The sequence below is a fragment of the Onychostruthus taczanowskii genome, unplaced genomic scaffold (assembly GCF_017590055.1).
Source record: "Onychostruthus taczanowskii isolate IOZ18803 unplaced genomic scaffold, ASM1759005v1 scaffold117, whole genome shotgun sequence".
Taxonomy (NCBI): Eukaryota; Metazoa; Chordata; class Aves; order Passeriformes; family Passeridae; genus Onychostruthus; species Onychostruthus taczanowskii.
Window position 1 is genome coordinate 874280 of NW_024498318.1, and position 11512 is coordinate 885791.

At 60.6% G+C, this 11512-nt stretch overlaps 2 protein-coding genes across 2 annotated transcripts in view; both read left to right on the plus strand.

Moving 5' to 3' along the window:
• The first annotated feature begins 219 nt into the window (after window positions 1–219).
• Window positions 220–3405, plus strand: SPR (sepiapterin reductase). Its single transcript, XM_041427611.1, has 3 exons — window positions 220–742; window positions 1488–1778; window positions 2409–3405. Exons 1-3 carry the CDS (start codon window positions 220–222, stop codon window positions 2597–2599), a joined length of 1005 nt encoding a protein of 334 aa, XP_041283545.1. The 3' UTR covers window positions 2600–3405.
• Window positions 3406–11194: 7789 nt separating this feature from the next.
• Window positions 11195–11512, plus strand: part of EMX1 (empty spiracles homeobox 1) — a 22998-nt gene continuing 22680 nt past the window's right edge. The window contains exon 1 of the mRNA XM_041427612.1: window positions 11195–11255. Within this exon, the coding sequence (XP_041283546.1) occupies window positions 11195–11255 (61 nt within the window). The remainder of the gene's footprint in view (window positions 11256–11512) is intronic.

Genomic DNA, 11512 nt, shown 5'->3' on the forward strand with positions numbered 1-11512 from the left:
TCACGGAAGCCGCACTCCCTCACAGCGGCCGCAAGGGGGCGCGCCGCTCCGACCACGCCCCCCGAGCGCGCAGCGGGCCGAGCCCGCCGGCACCGACCAATCAGCGCCCGGCGGCGCTGCCCGCGCGCTCGGCGCGGCCATTCACAAAGCGGCGGGGGCATGAATGGGGCGGGTCACGTGGGCAGGCGCGTTCCCACGCCCCCTCCGCTGGGTTCCGGGATGGAGCGGGCACCGGGAGCGGGGTCGGGGTCGGGATCCGGGTCCGGATCGGGTTCGGGGTCGGGGTCGGGATCGGGATCGGGGTCGGGATCGGGATCGGGGTCGGGATCGGGGTCAGGATCGGGATCGGGATCGGGGTCAGGGTCGGGATCGGGGTCGGGATCGAGACCGGGACCGGGACCGGGACCGGAGCGCTGGGCCGCCACCGCCTGCGTGGTGACCGGCGCTTCCCGCGGCTTCGGCCGCAGCCTGGCGCGGCTGCTGGCGCCGCAGCTCGGGCCCGGCTCGGCGCTGCTGCTGCTGGCGCGCTCCGCCGGGGCGCTGGCCGAGCTGGCGACCGAGCTCCGCGCCGGGGCCACCGGCGGCGACACCGGCGGCGACACCGGCGGCGACACCGAGCTGCGGGTGCGGTGCGTGGCCGCTGACCTGGGCTGCGAGCAGGGGCTGCGGAGGGCGGGCGCTGCCCTGCGGGAGCTGCTGCAGGACGCGTCCTTCGGCCGCCTGCTCCTGGTCAACAACGCCGGTACGACACGGCTGTCCCCGCCCGTCCCCTCCCCGAGCCGCTGCCCTCCGCACCCCCGGGGACAGCCGGGGCTTGCTCCGGGCTTGAGGTGCCAGCAAATCACCCAAAAGAGAGAAGGAGCTGCGGGGGTTTCCCCCTGTCGCGCTGTGGGTTTATTAAAGGAATTAATCGGGGGGTGTCCCTGGCAGTGCTTTGCTGTGCCAGTTGCCCTCCTGCACCTTCTCATCCCCCTGCCCCCCAAATCCAAAGCTTCAGACAAACTTCCAGCCCCACCTTCGGGGGTCCCTCCTTGTGCCTTTAATGCCTTGGGAGCCCTTTTAGCCATTATGGCTGTAAATCACCCCAGGATTTGGGGCTGCACTGGCACGGGACCTGCAGGAGGGCCATGGTGGCCCTTGGGGACACTGTGCTCCAGGCTGGGAGCTGTTTGTGTCAGCACAGGGGTGGCAGGGCAGGTCCCTGTCCCCTGTCTGGGCTCCTCAGGCTGCTGTGGGACCTGGCAGGGGCTGGCCCCAAAGCTCTGCAGGTGTTGGGTGTGGAATGTGGCAGCCAGAGGGATCTGCTGAGGGGTTGACCTCATCTCAACTCATTTTTCCATCTTTCTGGAAGTGTCCCAGGCCAGGCTGGGCACTGGGGCTCGGAGCACCCTGGGCCAGTGGAAGGGGTCCCTTCCATGGCAGGCTGCTGACAGGATGTTCTTTAAGATCCCATCCACCCCAAACCGTCCCACATTTGCGATTCCCAGGCTCCTTGGGAGACGTCTCCAAATCCTTCCTGGACCTCACCGACCTGGAGGAGATCAACGCCTACTTCTCCTTCAACATCAGCTCGGCGCTCTGCCTGACCTCCACGGCCCTGAGGGCCTTTGGGGCACGGCCTGGCTGCAGCAGGACCGTGGTGAACATCTCATCCCTGTGTGCCCAGGAGCCCTTCCCGAGCTGGGCTCTGTACTGCTCGGGGAAGGCTGCCCGGGATATGATGTTCCGTGTGCTGGCGCTGGAGGAGCCCGGGCTCCGTGTGCTCAACTATGCCCCGGGTGAGGAGAGCAGCTCCCTGCTGCCTGTCCACCTTTTCCTGCCTTTGGGATGGGCGTTCCTGCAGCCCAGCCCTGCTCCTGCCCCTGCAGCAGAGGTGGGGGGCCGGTTTCCTGTGCTGGGAGGAGCAGCTGGACTCAAACTCCATCTCCCATCAGGATCGTGGAATTCCAGCCTGGGTTGGGGGGGAAGGGACTTGAAAACCCATCCCATCCCATCCCATCCCATCCCATCCCATCCCATCCCTGGGCAGTGACACCACTTGCCACTATCCCGATGGCCAGCCTGGCCTTGGGCACTGCCAGGGATCCAGGGGCAGCCACAGCTGCTCTGGGAATTCCAGCCCAGCCCCTGCCCACCCTCCCAGCCAGGAATTCCTTGCCAAGATCCCAGCCCAATCTCCCCTTTGCCAGTGGGAGCCATTCCCTGTGTCCTGTCCCTGCAGGCCTTGTCCCCAGTCCCTCTGCAGCTCTCCTGGAGCCCCTCCAGGGACTCTGAGCATTCCCTGGATTTTTCCCTTCTCCAGGGGAACATTCCCAGCTCTCCCAGCCTGGCTCCAGAGGGGAAAACAAGCCCTGGATGTTCCTTTCTCCTGAAGTGATTTTTTTGGGGTGATTTTTCCTTTTCCCCAGGGCCTCTGGACACGGACATGCAGCTCCTGGCCCGGACCAGGACTGGAGACCCGGGGCTGCGCCAGCACTTCCAGAGGCTGCAGGAGCAGGGGCAGCTCATCGAGAGCTCCGTGTCAGCCCAGAAGCTGCTCCGGCTCCTGCAGGAGGATTCCTTTCCCTCCGGAGCACACGTGGATTTCTTTGACATCTGAGCTCCTCCGCATTTCCCTCCCTGCTTTGCTTCCAGCTGAGCCTTTCCCTGGTGCCTCCAGCGGGACCTTGTTCAAATCCTGCGATTTGGGAAGCCTTTAGGACACCCCTGTGTCCCTCTTGGTGGCCTTTTGGGGCTGGGCAGCAGCTCCTGCTGCTGAGCCCTCCCTCCCGGGGATCTGGGAGCAGGGGTGGCTGTCCCGATGGAATGGCCCTGAAGGCTCAAACTCAGGAGTTTTTGGGAGCCAAAGGCACACGAGGGCTGTGCCAGCCCCTCGGAAGCCCCAGCAGGAGCTGTGTCCCCGTGTGTGTCCCCTTTGTCCCCACGGAGCCGTTCCTGGGGCCGGGCTGGATTCTGGGGTGAGGTGCAGCAAAGCTTCTCCCGGTGGTTTTCCCACGAAGACCAGGAACCACCAGGAGAGGGAGCTGCCTTGGAGGAATTGGGAATTTTGGGAGCGTGGCTGGAGTCACCAGCTCGCAGAAACCTGAACAAAGGTCACAGCAAAACCAGCCCTGAGTTCCTGCCCTGCTCCCCTTGCAGGTTTTGGGTCCAAGCCTTGCTTTGGGGTTTCAGCCCCTTTTAACTATTTGTGGATTTTTATTTTTTTTTCATTTTTTCCATCAGATTCCAGCAGGCACAGACACACAGAGACTTTTCCTTTGGAAAGCTGGTGCAGAAAAGTTGTTTTGAAGCCCTGCGTGCCCTGGGAATGCCCCGTGCCCCTCTGTGTCCCCTCCACCCCAACCCTGCAGCTCAGATTTTGTCCCCCTGGCTCTCCAACCATTAAAATGTTAAAATGATTAAAATCATGAAGCCTGTCTGCTCTGGGGTTTCTGCTGTGCCTCTGAGGGTGGGTGAATTCCTGCCAGGGAGGGAGGAGGATCCTGGGTTAAGCACTGGCTTCACCCAGCAAGGCACCAGAATTCCCTCCTGGAGCCCTGTCCTCCCCTCTCTGAGCCCTTTCATTAATTCTTTGCTCATTTAATCCTGCCAAGCTCCTAAATCCCTCCTCCCCAGCCAGCCCTGCTGCCTGCTTTCAGCTTTCCTCCCTGCCTGGGACACTTTTTCATTAACAAAATCCCTCTGCAGCTCCCAACTCTGGCATGGGAATGTTGTTCTGGGATTTGATTCCTGCTGGGTTTATGGGGCTGGGAATCCTCCCTGGGCTGGCTGCTGCTGCAGAAATATCCCCCCTCTCCTCCCCTGCATTCCTGGGGTTTCCCCATCCCCTCTTGAGCAGGAATATTTTGGAATCTGGCTCTCTGCATAAAATAATCTCAGAGTTTCTCAAGATCCCATCTCTTCCTGTCCTGAGGGCATTCCCTGTGTCCTGTCCCTGCAGGCCTTGTCCCCAGTCCCTCTGCAGCTCTCCTGGAGCCCCTCCAGGCCCTGCCAGGGGCTCTGAGCTCTGCCTGGAGCCTTCCCTTCTCCAGGGAACATTCCCAGCTCTCCAGCCTGGCTCCAGAGCAGATCCAGGGTCTCCTCTGACCCTGCTGGGACAGGTCCATGTCCCCTGTGCTGGCCCTGGGTCATTTTCAGGAGCCATTCAACAGGTACCAACATCCCCTGGGTGTCATTATCCCCTGGGTGATGGAACTCTGGGCACTGAGAATTCCAGACTTTCTGTGCTGCCAGGCCCTGACCCCCAGGAGAACACTGCACCGACCTGGGGCCTTGGAGAGGCTGCCAAAATGGAATGGGAGAGCTGGGATTGTGGGTGTGGGGTTTGGATAGAAGTGTGTGATGTCACAGTGTGGGAAACTCAGAGTTTGGGGTTTAGAATGTAGTAATAGATGGAGGTTTTAGGACAGAGGTTCCTTCTCCTCCTTCTCCTTCTCCTCCTTCTCCTTCTCCTTCTCCTTCTTCTCCTTCTCCTTCTCCTTCTCCTTCTCCTTCTCCTTCTCCTCCCTGGCTTTGGGTGGTTTTGTGTGATTGGATAAAAAGCCCCCATTGCGGGCCCGGGGGGTTGGTTATTGGGTTAAAAGTAAAAATAATTGAGGTGACGTTCCTTAATTGGACAGTTGATCCTTAAAAGGCCTTGGAGAGAGAGATGGGCTCCATTTTTAGTGTGTGAGAGTGCAGTGCTGCAGAACTCAGGGTTTGTGAGACTCTGACAGAGATAAGAACTGATAAACAGCTGGGTCCCAACACAAAATCCTGTCTCACACATTTAATCCCGACCTTGGAAAAAGAAATTAAGGCTCCACGCCAGGGTACCAACATCCACGAGGTACCAGCATCCCCTGGGTACAAATATCACCTGGATGCCAACCTCCACCAGGTATCAGCACTCCCAGGTGCCAGCAGCCCCTGGGCATCACCATTCCCTGGCTAGCAGCATCCTCTGGGTACCTGCATCCCCTGGGTACCAAAATGCCCTGGGTACCAGCGTCCCCTGGGTACCAGCATCCCCTGGGTGCCAGCATCCCTGGATGCCAATATCCCCTGGGTACCAGAATCCCCTGGGTACCAAAATCCGTTGGGTACCAAAATCAGTCAGGTACCAGAATCCCCTGGGTGCCAGCATCCCCTGGGTACTAAAATCCCCTGGGTGCCAGCATCCCCTGGGTACCAGCATCCCCTGGGTACCAGCATCCCCTGGGTACCAAAATCCCCTGGGTGCCAGCATTCCCGGGGTACCAGCATCCCCTGGGTACCAGCATCCCCTGGGTACCAAAATCCCCTGGGTGCCAGCATCCCCTGGGTACCAGAATCCCCTGGGTGCCAAAATCCCCTGGGTACCAACATCAACCAGGTACCACAATCCCCTGGGTACGAGCATCCCCTGGGTGCCAGCATCCCTGGGTGCCAGCATCCCTGCGGGTGCCAGGGTTCTCTGGGTGCCCTCACTCCCTGGGTTCCGGCGTTCCCTTCCCGGGGAAGGGAACGCCCGTGCCCCGTGGGTTCTGCGCGATGAAAAGGCCAAATGCCCTGGAAGTTTTTCTTTCCCTTTCCCGGCATTTTCAGTCGCCAGCTGAGGGCGTGCCGAGACCGGGGAACAGAGCCCGGCTGGAGCGGGGAGCTCGGGAATGCCTCTGCCAGAGCAGCGTGTTGGGAGGGGATGGAGCGGGATCGCAGCCCCCTCCTGCCTCTGCACCCATCCCTTGGGATCATTTTTTAATTGGGGATCGCGTCCCGGCACCGGGGGCTTTGCTGGAGGCTCGAGTAAGGGAAATACAAAAGGGTGTTAAAAATAAAGGAGTCTGGAGCTCTGCAGAGCTCTCCTGATTCCCACAGCTCACCTGGGCAGGTGTGTCCCGTGGGGAGCCGCTGTGTCCTGGGCTGGGGGTGAACCCTGCAGGGGGTGAGTGACCCCAAAATGAGCCAGCCAGCCTCTCCTGCATCCCGGACAGAGCCAGGGATTCTGCTCTCCCTGCTGGGAATCCAGTGCAGCTTTCAAGCCCAAAACCCCTCCAGCCCTGGGGTGTCCCCCCAGGCAGTTCTGATTTCCCCCCAAATTCCACAGCTTCCCACCCTGCCTCCTGCAGCAAAACCCTGTGTGGGGCATTTTATCCCTTTTCCTGCTTTTCCCCCTTTTCCTTCCCCCCAAATTCCACAGCTTCCCACCCTGGCTCCTGCAGCAAAACCCTGTGTGGGGCATTTTATCCCTTTTCCTGCTTTTCCCCCTTTTCCTTCCCCCCGACCAGGGAGATAAAGCTGCAGCAGGAGCTGTGCAGGTGCCTCCTCAGTTGAAATCCCTAAAAAATGCTACGGAAAGCCCCGTGACGGCCCCCAGAGCAGTTTGGGGCGGGAGGGGAGGGCTCCGTGCCGAGCTTTGGGGTGACACCGCCCTCCCCAGGTGCCCGGGGGACCCCCCTGAGCCCCCTCCCCGCGCTGGGGACACACTGTGCCCTTTGTGGCCGTGCCGGGGTGGGCTGAGCCGGGTCAGGCAGAGCCAAAGCCGTGGCTGGGTTTAGTTTCCCTGGCTGTGAGCGGGGCTGAGCCCCTAAATCCCCCCCCAAAGCTGCCAAAATGAAACCCGGCTCACCCCTGACCTCCCAAGGCCGGGCGGCCGGCCCTGGCTCAGCAGGAGCTCCCTGCCCCATCCCAAAGCTTTCCCAGAGGGGGGAGGACACCTCGCGTTTCCAGAGGCCAGGAATGCTGGGTTTGGCTGTTCCACACACCGAGTGCCCACTCTGGGCTGGCAAACAGCGCCTGCCTTTGCCCGGGGCCAAAGGTGAAGGAGCTGCTCCCCCTGCCAGGGGGGCCCACACAGGGACCCCCACCCTGGAGATGGCCCTGGAGACACGTCCTCCATCCAAAGGAGCTGTTTGGGGTGTCCTGGAGCTGTGCTGGGGTGTGCAGGGCTGAGCCTGGGAGTGCTGGAACAACAAAGCCCTTTCTGCTGAGCTGGGAGCTCACAGAGGCTCCTCCCGGGGGCTGGAGCCACCACATGTCCCCTCCTGTCCCTCTGTCCTCGCTGCCAGCCCTGTGACCCACTTTCAGCCATGTCCCCCCTGGCTTTGGTGGCCTGAGGAGCAGCACCAGCACGGGAGGTGAGAGCCCACCTGCAGAGCTGCCCCAGCCCTGGGGCCAACAGCACGAGGACGTGGAGCTGCTGCAGAGAGCCCAGAGGAGGCCCCGGAGCTGCTGCAGGGCTGGAGCCCCTCTGCTCTGGAGCCAGGCTGGAGAGCTGGGAATGTTCCCTGGAGAAGGGAAGGCTCCAGGCAGAGCTCAGAGCCCCTGGCAGGGCCTGGAGGGGCTCCAGGAGAGCTGCAGAGGGACTGGGGACAAGGCCTGCAGGGACAGGACACAGGGAATGGCTCCCACTGGCAAAGGGCAGATTGGGCTGGGATCTTGGCAAGGAATTCCTGGCTGGGAGGGTGGGCAGGGGCTGGGCTGGAATTCCCAGAGAATCCCTGGATCCCTGGCAGTGCCCAAGGCCAGGCTGGACACTGGGAGCAGCCTGGGACAGTGGGAGGTGTCCCTGCCATGGAACAAGATGATCCTTGAGGTCCCCTCATCCCAAACCTCTGATGAGTCAGGGCCCCACTAATGAGTAACGAGGCCAGCCAGGAGCTCACAGATTAACCCAGGCCCGAGCAGAGCAGAGCTCTGTGCCGAGCTGTCCTGGCCCAGAGAGCTTCCCTGCCTTAATGAGTAATTAGCTAGTTTGCTGTGGAGGTTAATGGGGAGGCAGTGCAGAAACGATCTGTGATTAATTAAACCACCTTGAGCTGGGCAGGCAGAACAGCTGAGCTGGGCTGGAGCTGGGCTGGGCCTGGGGCTGGGTCCAAACTGGGACTAGGGCTGGATCCAAACTGGGACTAGGGCTGGATCTAAACTGGGACTAGGACTGGATCTAAGGTGGGAGTAGGGCTGGATCCAAACTGGGACTAGGACTGGATCCAAGCTGGGACTAGGGCTGGATCCAAACTGGGACTAGGGCTGGGTCCAAAATGGGAGTAGGGCTAGATCCAGACTGAGAGTAGGGCTGGATCCAAGCTGGATTTAGGGCTTGATTCTGACTTTGGCATCACTCCTGGAGCTGGTCTGGACCCACCAATCCCACCAGGGGTTGGAGTGGGCCCTGCAGACCAACAGCCACCCCCATCCCAGTGGGAAAAGCTGTTTTCCCCAGTGGGAAAAGTGATTTTCCCTTGGTTTTTCCGTACACCACCCCAAAGCCAGACTCTGTCTTGCTCATCCTGGTGCCTTTCAAGCCTCCTTCCCTGAATCCTGGAATCCCAGAACGGTTTGGGTTGGAATGGACCTTAAAGCCCCTCCAGCCCCAACCCCCTGCCCTGGGCTGCAGTTTTTAAAACACCTCTCAATTACCCCAATCTCTAAATTTAAAACTTAATCCAACACCAGATCAGCCAGGCACATCCAGCACACCTGCACTCCTCATCCTCCACCTGCCCTCAAAACCTTCCCAGGCGTGGGATAATCCCAGAGAATCCTTGACATTCCCATCCTGCTGCAATGCTGATCCCAGCAGGCTCGGGAAGATGCCAGCTCTGAAAGGGTAAGGAGGCAGAAAGGGGGAGAAAACCATTCCCATCCCTCCTGTGCTGGTAATCCCAGTGCATCCCTGTCCTTCCCATGCTGTTGGCAGATCCCAGCTCCGAGTTCAGGCAGAAAGAGAGAGAAAACCATTCCCATCCCTCCTGTGCTGATGATCCCAGTGAATCCCTGTCCTTCCCATCCTGTTGGGATCCAGGCAGGTTTGGGAAGATCCCAGCTCTGAGTTCAGGCAGAAAGGGAGAGAAAACCATTCCCATCCCTCTTGTGCTGGTAATCCAAATGAATCCCTGTCCTTCCAGGGACTTTGGAATGCCAGGAGGCCCTGAAGGTTCCTCAGCTCTGAGTTCAGGCAGAAAGGGAGAGAAAACCATTCCCATCCCTCCTGTGCTGGTAATCCCAGTGAATCCCTGTCCTTTCCATCCTGTTGGGAGATTCCAGCTCTAAGTTCAGGCAGAAAGGGAGAGAAAACCGTTCCCATCCCTCTTGTGCTGAGGATCCCAGTGCATCCCTGTCCTTCCCATCCTGTTGGGAGATCCCAGCTCTGAGTTCAGGCAGAAAGGGAGAGAAAACCATTCCCATCCCTCCTGTGCTGGTAATCCCAGTGCATCCCTGTCCTTCCCATGCTGTTGGCAGATCCCAGCTCCGAGCTCGGAGGGAAGGGGCGATCCCGCGGCTCTCCCCGTGCCTCGCAGCCCGTGTCGGTCCCCGTGTGGCTCCCGGGCTGCTCGGGCGGGCCGTGCCCGCGGGTTTGGAGCGGAGGGAGCCGCGCTCGGGGCCGGGAGCCGCATTCACATTCCTGCCGCGAGCGCACTTGTCAGCCGAGCTGTCAGTGCCGCCGTAATGGGGCCACGGCGGTCACTCGTGTTGGGAGTAAACACAGCCCAATCTGAGAAAACAAGAGCAGAGCCCCGAGCTCCCGGCACGGCGGCAAAGCCCCGCCGCTGCCGGGGGCGCTGCCCCCGCCGCCCAGCCCGAAAACCCCCGGCAGGGATGGGGGGCACTGCCCGGGGGTACCCGGCACCTCTGGGATGCGATCCGGGGTTCAGAAGGGGAGGTTTGGGACATGCAGGGGACGGGTGGGGACATCCCTGGCCTGCAGCAGCTCGGGGACACGCGGCGGTGGAGCCGCAGCTCGGTGACTTCCAGCACAAACCGTGGCCGCTTGGTTCTGATTTTTTGAGCTTAAAAAAAAAAAAAAAATGGAGTTTTGCACATCCCGGAGCTGCCCTGAGCCTGCTCGGAGTGAGGGTGCAGCCTCCCTGTCACCCTTCAGCGTCCCCCGGGGTCCCCTCCTGCCACCTCCAGCGGTGTCACCAGCGCCGGAGGGGACACCTGGGCCAGGTGGGACGGAGCCGGCTCGGCAGCAGCGCGGGGAGGGTCCGGGGGGTCCGGGGGGTCCGGGGGGCCGCAGCCCCGAGGAGGAGGAGGAGGAGGAACAGCCTCTCTGGGAACCGTCACCGCCGCTTCTTCGTTTGGGAACATTCCCCCAGGTTCCAAAGCCTCCCAACAAAGGGGCGGCCGCGCTGAAAAGCCGCGGATTTGGGACAAAGGAGGGAACGGGGCGGCGAGGGCAGGGCGGGCACAGCCCCATGGCCTGCTCCATCCTCGCCCCAAACCCGTGCCGTGCTGCTCTCCCCACTGCCGGTCCCCGGCGCGGCTCGTTCACAGCCAAAAACCCTAAAAAAAGCTGCGAACGCCACCGAATCTTTCCTGCGGGCGGGGAGGGGAGCGGGCAGTTTTTATCCTCTTCCAAACGCGACGCGAAATGTTGGGGTCACTCCTCCTTTGAAATCCCCCGCGGCCTTTCTTCCCATTAAACCAGCTCCCAGCTCAGAAGTTTCTTCCCCACCCTCCCCCCCTCCCCGTTTTTGGGTTGGTTGTTTTGTTTTGTTTTTTTTGTTTTTTTTTTTAATTTAATAATAAAGCATCTCAGATCTCGGAGCTGCAACTCATCTCACACCTAAGCGAGATTGCGTTTTGCACAAGCCTTTCAGCTGTTTTCTCAATCTCTCCTCTGTCTCATTCTCAATTCAGGCAGTTGCTATAGGTATGTTTTAATCCCCAGCATGGTAGATTTTAATTAGTCTTTGTACAGATGGCCAATTAACATTCATTACTTTTGCCTTGAGCGATTAATTATGAGTTTGGATAGAAGGGGAGACGCAGACAGGAAAGATGGGCAGGTGAATAAAAAAAGGGATTTTAATCAGAGTTTGGGAATTTTTTTTTTTCCTTTTCTGGTTTATATATACACACACGCACATGGAAAGAGGAGGGAAAAGAGGCGACAGGGTGCGAGCCACATTCCCAGAGAGCCATTCCAGCCCTGGAGCCGCGGGAACGGCACCTCCAGCCGCGGATGCTGCCAAACCCCTCCCAGGGATGGAGCAAGCGAGGCAGGGAGTGACCCCCGCTCCCTGGCAATCCGCATCCCGAGGGATTTGGGTGCCTGGGCATCCCTCCTTTGCGGCTGGAGCGCTGCCGGGGCCTGGGGACACAGTGCCCCGCGATTGTCCCCTCCCGAGCCGCGGCGACACGTCGCTAATTCTTCCTAATTGATTTTTCACGCCGGTGGGAGGGAGACGGTGACATCCAACAACAGAGCCCCGGTGTCGCGGCTTTCTGCGGCATGAAAGGGGCCGGCATCTCCCCCCGAGCCCGCATGCCTCCGCCGGGGCTGGGTAGCCATGGTGAGCGCTGGGCCGGCCCCGCCCGGCTGCTGCGGGACACGGCGGGAGCACAGGGACAGGGACAGGGACAGGGACAGGGAGAGGGACAGGGACAGAACCCACGGCTGTGCCCTGTGCAGGGCTCACTGTGCCCTGGAACCAGAGCAGCTCCCTGGGCACTGGGACAGGGACAGAACCCATGGCTGTGCCCTGTGCCAGGCTCTGAAACCAGAGCAGCTCCCTGGGCACTGGGACAGGGACAGGGACAGGGACAGGGA